At 32.7% G+C, this 14,003-nt stretch overlaps 2 protein-coding genes across 2 annotated transcripts in view; one reads left to right on the top strand and one right to left on the bottom strand.

The window, feature by feature from the left end:
- The window catches only part of LOC133184256 (transcription factor ATOH8-like), a 186,456-nt gene that overhangs the window by 62,266 nt on the left and 110,187 nt on the right, over positions 1 to 14,003 (bottom strand). The window lies entirely within an intron of this gene.
- On the top strand, positions 7,350 to 13,569 carry LOC133184646 (palmitoyltransferase ZDHHC4-like). Its single transcript, XM_061319729.1, has 6 exons — positions 7,350 to 7,554; positions 9,038 to 9,230; positions 9,430 to 9,503; positions 10,101 to 10,405; positions 10,980 to 11,224; positions 12,964 to 13,569. Exons 2-6 carry the CDS (start codon positions 9,063 to 9,065, stop codon positions 13,288 to 13,290), a joined length of 1,119 nt encoding a protein of 372 aa, XP_061175713.1. The 5' UTR covers positions 7,350 to 7,554; positions 9,038 to 9,062; the 3' UTR covers positions 13,291 to 13,569.

The raw sequence follows: 14,003 nt of genomic DNA, 5'->3' as shown, positions 1-14,003 counted from the left end.
TTAATGGAAACTCTTGTATAGAAAAATATAAAATCATCAGGAAATTTATTTACAATATCCTTTCTTTTATTCTTCCTAGAGGAGAAGTATGGATGCAACAATGTACTTCCGGATGTTGCACCACTCCATACGTTCACATTCAAATATGTAAATTCAAGTTTAAATTATCGGATAAGCCATGGCGTGGTGGTTTGATGAACTCCAAATGAGCCAAAAGCATCTGGATCTGCTCGTTTGTTAGGTGACGTCAGTCTCCTGACAACGGGTAACTAACTCACCAAATTGATACTCATCCTTTTATCTTTTCTAGTTAACCAACTTTATTAACCAAAAACATTTTTTCTCATTGTAGAAACTGTTTTCATTGAAGTTCGTTTTTTTTTAAAATAATTTGGACCACATTTTTATTTTTTACCACCAAATAATACAGTCTATTTCAGAATATTTCATATCTTAATAATATGTCGTGTATATTCACATAGATATGTATCCTCACTAAAAATACTTTTGAAAAAAATAAACAAGCACCTCGCATCAATTTCACAATATAAAGTTTGGAAATATTTAAAGGAAAATGGAGATTGATGGTTTCTTTAATTGCAATCATGAGCGAAATATTTTCCTTTATCTCGATTAACATAAGATCTATCTCTTTTATCACCGGTAGTTGTTAGAGGCGGATTTAAGGTGGGCGCAACCCCCCCCCCCCCCAAAAAAAATTATCAAATCGTAAATCATAGTTTCGTCGAGAAAATGTTAAAAATGTCTACTTGAAAGACATCATTTTTACCCTATTAAATCTCTAGAATCCAGGATCTTCTGGGGGTTTCGACCCCTGGGCCCCACCAATAAAAATAAATTGGGAACCTCCCCGAGGAAATAGGATTCTCGAATTTTGACATCTCCCATTTTTTTTTCAGATATTTATAATTTTAAATACCCTTTCTTGTATTCTTCCTAGAGCAAAAGTATTTGAAACAACGTATTAATTGATTAATTGTACTTCCGGATATTGCACCACTCCATACGTTCACATTTTAAATATATGAATTCAGGTTTCAATTAGCGGATGAGCCGTGGTGTGTTGGTTTGATAAACTCACTCCACATGAGCCGAAAGCATCTGGATCTGCTCGTTTGTTAGGTGACGTCAGTCTCCTGACAACGGGTATCCAACTCACCAAATTGATACTCATCCTTTTATCTTTTCTAGGTGCAAAATTTTTACTAGCTTATAACATTTTTCTCATTAAAAAAACTGTTTTCATCAATGTTCGGGGTTTTTTTTTCAATAAATTTGACCATATTTTTTTTAAACAATAAATAATATTTCTTTTTTTTTTTTCCATATCTCAATCAGTCTTGTTAAAACGCTTTTTTTTTTATAATTTAATTGAACAGGCGCCTCATTTTACAATTTAAAGCTTTGAAATATTTTAAAGAAAATTAAGATTGATTATTTTGAATTGTTTCCTTTTCATTAACAAGATTGCCTCTTGAGGACATATTTTACTTTAGCATGATTAACATTAGACTTATCTCCTCTTTCACAGGTATAGTTGTGCAATATTTATATAGATAATATACTTGTACTAGACCTTGGGTGAGCCGTGGCTTGGTGGGTTAAGATTGATTCTTCTACTGAGACTAAAGCAGCTAGATCTACTCTATGTCCATGAGCTTCTGCTCATGGATGTGGGGTATCCACCGATTAACTCGATACTCACCCTTTTCATTGATAAATTCAAATAGCACTTTTAGTTGTGTAAATCATAGTTTCGACGAGAAAATGTTAAAAATGTTTACTCGGAAGACCTCATTATTACCCTATAAAATCCCTAGAATCTAGGATCTTCTAGGGGCTTCGACCCCTGGGCTCCCACCAATAAAAACAAATTGGGAACTTCCCCGAAGAAATAGGATTTTCGAGTTTTGACATCTCTCAATGTTTTTTTTTTTTTTTAGGTAAATATAATTTTATTTTAAATACCCTTTCTTGTATTCTTCCTAGAGCAGAAGTAATGAAAGAATGTATTGTACTTCCGGATATTGCACCACCCCATACGTTCACATTTTAAATATATGAATTCAGGTTTCAATTATCGGATGAGCCGTGGTGTGTTGGTTTGATAAACTCACTCCACATGAGCCGAAAGCATCTGGATCTGCTCGTTTGTTAGGTGACGTCAGTCTCCTGACAACGGGTATCCAACTCACCAAATTGATACTCATCCTTTTATCTTTTTCTAGGTGCAAAATTTTTATTAACTTACATATGTAGAACATTTTTCTCGTAGTAAAACTATTTTCATAAATGTTCGGGGTTTTTTTTTTCAAATAATTTTGACCATATTTTTATTTTTTTTTTAACAATATATAATATTTCTTTTTTTTTTTTTCCATATCTCAATCCGTCTTGTGAAAAATGCTTTGTTAAAATTTAATTGAACAAACGCCTCATTTTACAATTTAAAGCTATGAAATATTTTAAAGAAAATTAAGATTGATTAGTTTGAATTGTTTCCTTTTCATTGAAAAGATTGCCTCTCAATGACATAGTTTACTTTAGATAGATTAAAATAAGAGTTATCTCCTCTTTCACAGGTAGTTGTGCAATATTTATATAGATAATATACTTGTACTAGACCTCGGGTGAGCCGTGGCTTGGTGGGTTAAGATTGATTCTTCTACTGAGACTAAAGCAGCTAGATCTACTCCATGTCTTTGAGCTTCTGTTCATGGATGTGGGGTATCCACCGGGCTAACTCGAAACTCACCTTTTTCATTGATAAATTCAAAATAATTAGTCAAATAGCACTTTTAGTTGTGTTTTTTTTTTTCTCTTTCTCCTTTCAGGTAATTTTCTTGTAATGGTTTATTTCGGAGTTACCAAAAAGGAATTCTTATTTAATGTCATTCTGCTCATTTTATCAGATATCTTCACTCTCAATATTACATTATCTATATAAAAGTCTTTACATATTTCTTTTAAAAAGTCCTAAACCGGATATTTTTTTATTCAGTAATTTCAAAAGAATACATGAAAGAGAAATATCAAGGCTTCAGTGATTGAGAAAATCTTGAAAAGAAGATTGAGTGATTACTTACAATAAAAAGTTACATATGTGATCTGAAAGTTAAATTTGTGATCGATTTATTTTACAATCATTTTCTTTACTGGAAACTCTTGTATAGGAAAATGTAAAATCATCAGGAAATTTATTTACAATATCCCTTCTTTTATTCTTCCTAGAGGAGAAGTATGGATGCAACAATGTACTTCCGGATGTTGCACCACTCCATATGTTCACATTTAAATATGTAAATTCAAGTTTAAATTATCGGATGAGCCGTGGTGTGTTGGTTTGATGAACTCACTCCAAATGAGCCAAAAGCATCTGGATCTGCTCGTTTGTTAGGTGACGTCAGTCTCCTGACAACGGGTAACCAACTCACTAAATTGATACTCATCCTTTTATCTTTTCTAGTGGACAAACTTTATTAACCAATAATATTTTTCTCATTGTAAAAACTGCTTGCATTAAAGTTCGGTTTTTTTTTTTAAATAACTTTGATCATATTTTTATTTTTTACCACCAAATAATAGGGCCTATTTCAAAATATTTAATATCTCTTGTATATTTACATAGAAATGTACCCTCAATAAAAATTCTTTTTTAAAATTAAACAGGCGCCTCGCCCCAATTTCACAATAAAAAGTTTGGAAATATTTAAAGGAAAATAAAGATTGATGGTTTCTTTGATTGCAATCATGAGCGAAATATTTCCCTTTATCAAGATTAACAAAAGAGCTATCTCCTCTTTCACCGGTAGTTGTCAGTGGCTGATTTAAGGGGGGGGGTGCACACCGCCCTCCCTCCACCCCCCCTCCCCTAAAAAAAAAATTTATAAAAGTAAGCGTAAATCATAGTTTCGACGAGAAAATGTTAAAATGTTTACTTGGAAGACCTCATTTTTACCCTATAAAATCCCTAGAATCTAGGATCTCTGGGGGCTTCGACCCCTGGGCCCCCACCAATAAAAACAAATTGGGAACCTCCCCGAAGAAATAGGATTTTCGAATTCTGACATCTTTCAATGTTTTTTTTTAGGTAAATATAATTTTATTTTAAATACCCTTTCTTGTATTCTTCCTAGAGCAGAAGTAATGAAAGAATGTATTGTACTTCCGGATATTGCACCACCCCATACGTTCATATCCAACTCACCAAATTGATACTCATCCTTTTATCTTTTCTAGGTGCAAAATTTTTATTAACTCACATATGTAGAACATTTTTCTCGTAGTAAAACTATTTTCATAAATGTTCGGGGTTTTTTTTTCAAATAATTTTGACCATATTTTTATTTTTTTTTTTAACAATATATAATATTTCTTTTTTTTTCTCCATATCTCAATCCGTCTTGTGAAAAATGCTTTGTTAAAATTTAATTGAACAAACGCCTCATTTTACAATTTAAAGCTATGAAATATTTTAAAGAAAATTAAGATTGATTAGTTTGAATTGTTTCCTTTTCATTGAAAAGATTGCCTCTCAATGACATAGTTTACTTTAGATAGATTAAAATAAGAGTTATCTCCTCTTTCACAGGTAGTTGTGCAATATTTTATAGATAATATACTTGTACTAGACCTCGGGTGAGCCGTGGCTTGGTGGGTTAAGATTGATTCTTCTACTGAGACTAAAGCAGCTAGATCTACTCCATGTCTTTGAGCTTCTGTTCATGGATGTGGGGTATCCACCGGGCTAACTCGAAACTCACCTTTTTCATTGATAAATTCAAAATAATTAGTCAAATAGCACTTTTAGTTGTGTTTTTTTTCTCTTTCTCCTTTCAGGTAATTTCCTTGTAATGGTTTAGTTCGGAGTTACCAAAAGGAATTCTTATTTAATGTCATTCTGCTCATTTTATCAGATATTTTCACTCTCAATATTACATTATCTATATAAAAGTCTTTACATATTTCTTTAAAAAAAGTCCTAAACCGGATATTTTTTATTCAGTAATTTCAAAAGAATACATGAAAGAGAAATATCAAGGCTTCAGTGATTGAGAAAATCTTGAAAAGAAGATTGAGTGATTACTTACAATAAAAAGTTACATATGTGATCTGAAAGTTACATTTGTGATCGATTTATTATTTTACAATCATTTTCTTTACTGGAAACTCTTGTATAGGAAAATGTAAAATCATCAGGAAATTTATTTACAATATCCCTTCTTTTATTCTTCCTAGAGGAGAAGTATGGATGCAACAATGTACTTCCGGATGTTGCACCACTCCATATGTTCACATTTAAATATGTAAATTCAAGTTTAAATTATCGGATGAGCCGTGGTGTGTTGGTTTGATGAACTCACTCCAAATGAGCCAAAAGCATCTGGATCTGCTCGTTTGTTAGGTGACGTCAGTCTCCTGACAACGGGTAACCAACTCACTAAATTGATACTCATCCTTTTATCTTTTCTAGTGGACAAACTTTATTAACCAATAATATTTTTCTCATTGTAAAAACTGCTTGCATTAAAGTTCGTTTTTTTTTAAATTACTTTGATCATATTTTTATTTTTTACCACCAAATAATAGGGCCTATTTCAAAATATTTAATATCTCTTGTATATTTACATAGAAATGTACCCTCAATAAAAATTCTTTTTTAAAATTAAACAGGCGCCTCGCCCCAATTTCACAATAAAAAGTTTGGAAATATTTAAAGGAAAATGAAGATTGATGGTTTCTTTGATTGCAATCATGAGCGAAATATTTCTCTTTATCTAGATTAACAAAAGAGCTATCTCCTCTTTCACCGGTAGTTGTCAGTGGCTGATTTAAGGGGGTGCACACCGCCCCCCCCCCCCCCCCCCCAAATATAAAAGTAAGCGTAAATCATAGTTTCGACGAGAAAATATGAAAATGTTTACTTGGAAGACCTCATTTTTACCCTATAAAATTCCTAGAATCTAGGATCTTCTGGGGGCTTCGACCCCTGGGCCCCCACCAATAAAAATAAATTGGGAACCTCCCCGAAGAAATAGGATTTTCGAATTTTGACATCTCTCAATGTTTTTTTAAGGTAAATATAATTTTATTTTAAATACCCTTTCTTGTATTCTTCCTAGAGCAGAAGTAATGAAAGAATGTATTGTACTTCCGGATATTGCACCACCCCATATGTTCACATTTTAAATATATGAATTCAGGTTTCAATTATCGGATGAGCCGTGGTATGTTGGTTTGATAAACTCACTCCACATGAGCCGAAAGCATCTGGATCTGCTCGTTTGTTAGGTGACGTCAGTCTCCTGACAACGGGTAACCAACTCACCAAATTGATACTCATCCTTTTATCTTTTCTAGCTGACCAACTTTATTAACCAATAATATTTTTCTCATTGTAAAAACTGTTTGCATTAAAGTTCGTTTTTTTTTTTTTGTTGTTTAAATAATTTTTACCATATTTGTATTTTTTACCACCAAATAATAGGGCCTAGGGCCTATTTCAGAAATAATATGTCTTGTACGAGTATATTCACATAGATATGTATCCTCACTAAAATGCTTAAAAAAATTAAACTATCGCCTCGCATCAATTTCACAATATAAAGCTCTTTTTTTTAAAAAAGTAATATTGACCATATTTTTATTTTTTACCACCAAATAATAGGGCCTATTTCAAAATATTTAAAATCAATAAATTTAATCTCAATCTGTCTTGTAAATTCACAGAATATGCAGAATTATCAAATGTATATACTAAAGCAACTATAAGTGACTTTGGAACCCCCCCCCCCCCTAAAAAACGTGGACCCTGTTAAGTTGGTAGGAACACAGGTGCTTGGGGACGGGACCCCACCCCCCACCCCCGTATTGTTCCGTACCCCTAGGATTCTTCGACTTTTTTAAAATAAAATATTTTTATGACAGATTCACAAAGTATTAGAACTGAAAAATCCAAAATATAACCTAAAACTAGCCTTTTTTAAACATTCACACTCTCTGATAATAAAAGAGAACTTTTAGTATCAGCGAGTGTTATAGAAGGCTAGTTTTAGGCTATATTTTGGATTTTTCAGTTGAAATGATTAAGTGAATGTATCATAGACAAATATTTTTTTTATTTTTAAAAAATTCAAAGAACCCTAGGGGTACGGAACACGGGGGGGGGGGGTATCTTGTCCCCAAGCACCTGTGGGTAGGAATAGTGATACATATGAACCGCTTTTGGGTGACTGGAGCGTCAACCCCGTGATTGTGATAGACTTTGGGTCAACATTTACCGTGCTAGGGCTATTTCCGGTGTATGTATACCGGCAGAATAACTCGTGAGTCAGTAATTTTTTTTTTTTTAAAAGTTTGATTGTCAGTGTCATTTGCAATATTCATTGAAATATTCAAATGCTTTTATCGAAGAAGAACATGATTAACACGATTGCCCAGTCAATTACCATGATTACACTTATTTAATCATTTGCTTAGTGATAAAAATATTTCTCACAGAAAATCCCCTCCTGATGTTTTGTCCTGCAAAATGTAAGTACTTTATAATTCTAATACGCATACATTAACAGTTCCGGCACAATCTATTTGTTTATAGCCAGATATATATGTATAGCTTGAATTAGCTATTCAAAATGAACTTGATCACTGATGATTTTGTTATTTTATCATACAATATCTCAAATGTGCAATTTTCTCATCATGTAAAAGAAAGTCGCACATAGGTGTATTGAAAGTTTTCAACTTTGAACTCCCCTGAAAACAATGCATGAAAAAATAACTCATCAAATTGCATCTTTTTCATCTTGTTGTACTCAAAGTTCTGAAAGTTTTGAGGTTATATAAACAGATAAAGCAATTAATTTGTGATCTCACAGTTACATCTTGAATGGATTTATAAAGGAGGTAAATTAGGGTCTACAAGATAATTGATTGGTGATACATGTAATTCATTTTATTCAGCACAATGTGAAGTAACCAAGCCATGCCTTACTGCAAGATGGTATACAATTACCCAAATAATGGAAATAATCTTTTGCTTAAAAGTGTTCAAAAGCAGCAATAGTTGAACAATGTTTGATTTGGATTGCTCTTTTAATAGCTCATATTACAAATATGAGTAGTTGCATACTTGCAACTTTTTGTCTATTTCTCATTAAAAGACAAAACCCACAAAAGTCTCTTTGTATATTCCTTTAGGATGGGCAGTTACAGGGACTTATTATATTTTGATATACCATGATGCCCAGTAAGCAACCAAGGATCTACACTCCTATTAAAATCAGATGTTCCACTGCAGTGTTTTCCCTAACAACCAGCTACTTGCCAAAATTGACCACTACAGTTGATAAAATTGTCACTTAGAAATCATAAATTTGAAAAATAATTGTTGTAAGACTAAGATCTACAGAGATTGTGCTCATAGACTTCAACCCCTTGTCTGTTACAATTGATCTCCAACCCTTTACTTTGAAATAAAGGGATAACACTATACTGTTTAAGAATTGGTAGTAGATTCTGATCATTCAGATGATGTTTTCAATTAAATTAAAGGAACTAAAAAAATGGGTTATAGGATTGAGAGTACCTTTTCAAGGAGCAATGAACAAATAAACAATGAAAAATATCTGGAGTAAGTGAATCAAACTCGCAACTGCTGCATTACTGTACTATAATCGCTAAGCCATCCAGGCTATATCCACTGTCCTAATGGTGAGAGATTTTAAATTACTGGTACCACATATGGAGGTTCCGCTGAGATATGAACTTGGATTGCTGAATTCAGAGCCCAGAGTGCTGTATCATGTACATGTATATATTTCTGTTTATATGTGTTGTTAAATATGAATTTTCATATACCTAGTAATCTGAAATATACAATTACAGACAGAAGTTTGCATCAATAACAGCCATAATTTTCTACAAACAGAATTATCAAATTTTCAAGATGATACTTTTTTAAGCTAAGGGATGGGATAGTTTTCAAATAACAAAAGGGCTTGTGTTATACTTATAGAGGCTTGAGTGTGTGGCAGACTTGCATGAAGACAATATATGAGTATGGTCATGATATTTACAACATGAATTTTCTGGACTTAATTGTGCTGTACGTGCTGGGCTTCACCATTTGTCTGCTTTTGTACCTGTTCGCTGACAGCAAGTACTTGAAACATGGCCCAGTGGGAATGCTCAGAAAACTAACTTGGAGGGTAAATGCTATTACAGTGAAACTTGTTTGATCCGGATGTTGTGTATTCTGAAATCTTTCTAATACAATGTAAACTTTAATAGTCCCTTTAGTAAATTCAATTTTTTTATTGCTATCTAATCCAGAATGTTGTGTAATATGGCCAGTGTATATAGAAAGTGATTTATCATACATATCATAAAGTTTTATCCCTATTTTAGGTCCTAAGACATATTGTGCCTTGGAAATGGATAGAAGCTGTTTTAACAAAAACACATATTTTATTAAACTCGAGGTAAGGATGGCATATGCAGTAAAACCTCTATATCTAAAACTTGATGGGAACAAGAAAAAACTTCAAGATATCCAAGAATTCAGGATATGAGGGTAAAATACTTAAAGAATAAGCAGTTGGGACTTCCAAATCACTTCGACATATCCATGATGTTCGAGATATCAGTGTTTGAGATACCGAAGTTCGGCTGTACTTATTTACTTAATTTAGTGTAAAACTTTATTATCTTTTAATGTATTTATCACATGGTAACATTTAAAGCAAATTTGCAGCATCCTTTTTCCTTTGTTGATTCTCCTATATGAAAATAATTTTTCCATTAGCCATAAAAGCTGATAATAGTTATATACTTTATTTCCTTTTGTGCATATTGCCTCATAATTATTAGGAACTCTCTCTCTCTCTCTGTGGCACTAAAATTGATCACAAGTTAGAGTCAATCTACAGAATAATGTCATGCAGTGAGAAAAATATGTACTGTACATACAAGATCTTACATGCAATATGCATGGATGTTTTAAAATACATGTATTGCATAATGTCCATCTTCGGTATATTGATACCATAACATGTATGTACAAAATTCTTTTATTCCAGGAACCAGGTTTTCCGTGTGTTTTTTGGAACCATGATGGTCCTAGGCCACATTGAGTACATACTAGACATTATACCTTTGCTGTATGAATTCGTACCCAGTGAGAATCATGTGATATTACCCATAATCCTAGTCTTCCTGAACCTCTTCTTCTATCATAAATGTTGTATGGAGGACCCAGGAATCATTAATGCCAGGACAATAAACAGATACAGAAATGCCTATCCATATGATTACAAAATGTTTAAGCCTGGAGTAAATTGTGCAACCTGTCTGCTTGAGAAACCTGCCAGATCTAAGCACTGCAGTAAGTAAAATCATACTCAAGTCAGGGGTGTTTGTTAATAAGATACTTTTCTTTCTGGTTTAGTGACCAAGAGCAATGAACTCTCTTTGAATTGAGGATCTGTGTGTCTTTGAATTGAGGATCTGTGTGTGTTTTGTGTAAAATCATGAGACTAAGTAACAACATGGATTCTAACCTTCAAAAGTTAAGCTTGTCAAGGATATACCGGTACATGCATGCTCATTGAACTATGTACATGTACTCTTAATTTTGTAATGAGCTACATTATACAACAGTTAAGCTAGTCAAGGATAATGTATGCTCATTAAGCTATGCACTTTGATACTGTTATGAGCTACTTTATACTGCATATTTTCTATTATGTTTATAGTGCCAATTTCATTTTTTCTGTTTCTTTTCATCACTCATAAAAAATTGGTCCAATCATAAAATGAATCCCTTTGTAAAGCTTCATTCCATCTTCTGTATTGTAATACAGTTGCAAGTACATATAAGTATTAAGTGCATGATGAATCACTTTGGCCCTAAAAATATTTGTACATTTTGGTCAAGTATAATTCCTTTAACTTTCCAGGTATTTGTAACAGGTGTGTTCATAGATTTGACCATCATTGTATCTGGACAAACAATGATGTGGGAGGCTTGAATCATGGGATCTTTGTTATCTTCCTCTTGTCCTTGATAGCCATCATGGTCAATGGTGTGTGGATGGCCAGCAGAAGCCTCATATTGTACACAGAGCACTACAAAATAATGCAGACATCTGTAATGGCAGCTGATGGCTCTGTACAACAGATTACCTTTTCTATTCTTTTTCAGGTAAGGCGAATGCACTATGCTTACAATTAGAATTAATTTAAAATACTCCATTTTCTCAAAAAAAAAAAAGGCTACTAAACAGGCAAGAAAAGTTTAAACGGTTTCATGCAACCCCTCTGGCATTTATTGCTTCAAAAGAATTTTATATAAATACTGGTGAGGTATTTCCTCTGCGATAACCTTTGATCTTAAGATCTGTATCAATCTAAAGCTAGTCTCGAGTAGCAGAAATGAAGGGGGAAAAAAACATCGTATGACTATTTTAGGATTTTTTTATTTCTTTAATTCAGTTATTCCACCTACACATGACAATGGTAAATCAGATATAATAGCAGGTTCACTCTGCAAGATGACAATATGGAAACATGAGAGCTTGGGTGGTATGAGCATATGACATCATTACGAAAGTGAAACAAATAGGGCTTGACTCATATTCATCCACACCGCGATGTAGCTTTTACAAATGTCAGTCTAAATAATAATATAACTTTGACATGTATTTGTTGTTCGTTTGTTTCTTTTTTTTTCTTCTTTATTTTTTTTAGGGGGGGGGGGTGTTGTTGTTAAAAAATACTTCATGGATCGGCACCTTGTTATCCATGATGGCAGAAATCCAAAGCCAATTAAATATACATTTAAAGGAGGTTAGAGTATACACGGTGTAATTTAGATTTTTATTTTTAACTTTTAGCACTGAAGGACTTCCTTGTTTGGAAATATCTTCCATTGATTATCGATACCTTTAATTTTCATTCCAAACACTGAAATGCGTTCAAGTACTCGTTCTATAGAATAAGCACGTTATACCGTTTAACCTTCCTTGATAGGAACACTCATATTATAGAATTCTTGTATATCGCTTTATCAATCATTATAAAAAGGTAGTCAAAGGCAATATTCTTTAAGGTTTAATTCGCATAACACGACGGAATCTCACATACTGTAACTACAAACAACGAACAGTAGGTTTAATAGACATTTTAGTTAAATTATTATTTTAAAAAAAAAAAAACAAAAAAAAAACAAAAAAAAAAACTTACATCTCATTGAACAATACACATGTAATTTCACTCAGGTGAATATTCATATAAGTGTAAGTCAACGTCACTTTCGTTTTTTTTTCTTCATAATCATCAGGCAAAGATCCGGGATTTTTTCCAGGGGGGGGGGGGGGGTTTCCAACCCAGGAATTTCTTGACAAGCGAAAAAAAACCCTCTAGATCCGCACATGATCATAATTTTGTAAATGATCCCAAAATACTCAACGTTTTCTTTGAGGTGTAAAGAATTTTTTGAACCCATATTTGATCAATATGTCTTTCCACAAATTTTCATTAAAATATAAAACTTGGTCTTTTGACTAATAGTCATAACACTAAATTTTATATTTTAATAAAAATTTGTGGGAAGACAAATATTTAATACAGTATTCAAGAAATGTTCCCATGAAATCCATAATCTAGATCGCAGAACTGTGGAACGAAACTCGGTGGAGTTTATCCCATATCTTATCAGCACGTATTGTCTAAGTGCATAGTCTGGTTGTAATGCATTGCTCAATTTTATCTTTTCCAAAAACAAGTGTGTCATAATACTCTACACAGGGTAGCTCTGCATTTGTGATTTTGAACTTGAAACAGTGACCCCAAAATGGATTTTAGCCCCCCCCCCCTTTTTAGTTGTAGATGCGCTTTGTCTTACATTTCCGATCATTCCCTTATATATTTTTTTAATTTCAGCATTTGTTTATGACTTTCCCAAGAATTGTGTTCATGCTGGTGGCTTTTACTTTACTTATACCAATGGTGGGAACATTTGCGCTGTACCACGTGTTCCTCATTTCAGCCAATCAGACGACGAACGAGAGGTACAAGCGTGTATCTGACTCGAACTACAACTTTGTGGAAGGTGTTATACTAAATAAGACGAAGAATAAGAATTCAAGTAAAAGGACGCAAGACAAAATACCACGTTTTAAATTTACCTACAGCAGGGGTTTGCTGAAAAATCTTTATGAAGCTTTCTTTGCAAAGCAATTTCTTTTCAGCGGAAGAAAACAGAGATAAATGAAAATTAGTGCAAATTTTCTATTACCGGTATTAAAACTTTAAAATTTCCAAACTTTTAATAACTGTGATGGCTTTGATAATATGGACCAAGGGCTACATTCTTGTTTCATTATGTTAGTTCGAAGCATACTTTTTGTACATGTATGAAAATTAATTGATTTTTTGATAAATTTAAAAAAAACAAATCATTAAAGCCAATTCCAGTTTATGTCATTGTCAGATATTTTTAAGAATTGTTAATGTTTACATAATATGTTTATAAAAGTTTGCATTAAATTTCCTACGGTGTTTTTTTTTTCTGTAATATTATTTTTGAGCGATTTTGCATTATCTAAGGCCTGTTTGTTTAGTTCATTATGTGAGAGACGAAAGTATAATTATTCAAAAATGTATGATTCAAGCTTAATTTGTGTTCTTACTAAATTGGACATGTATATTTAATATTTATCATTTTCCACATCGGAAATATTCAAGGCGAGTCTAGTGAATTTTTTTTTTTTTTGCTGTTGTAAAACTATTCATACAGTGCGTCATTATTTTTTTTTTATAACAGATGTCGGCCTTGACAAATTGTCAATGTCCCCTTTGTTCAATTTTATGTCATTTCAGGTATTCGAAACTTATACCTTGCCAACGGAAGTAAATATACCACGAAATTCTCAGTTTCAGTTCTAAAAATAAATCTGGTCTTTCCATCGCTATTTATAGAC

The sequence above is a fragment of the Saccostrea echinata genome, unplaced genomic scaffold, assembly GCF_033153115.1.
Source record: "Saccostrea echinata isolate AGI-Se365-2 ecotype Australia unplaced genomic scaffold, CSIRO_AGI_Sech_v1 ptg000010l, whole genome shotgun sequence".
Classification (NCBI taxonomy): domain Eukaryota; kingdom Metazoa; phylum Mollusca; class Bivalvia; order Ostreida; family Ostreidae; genus Saccostrea; species Saccostrea echinata.
This window is presented reverse-complemented; position numbering and strand designations above follow the sequence as displayed.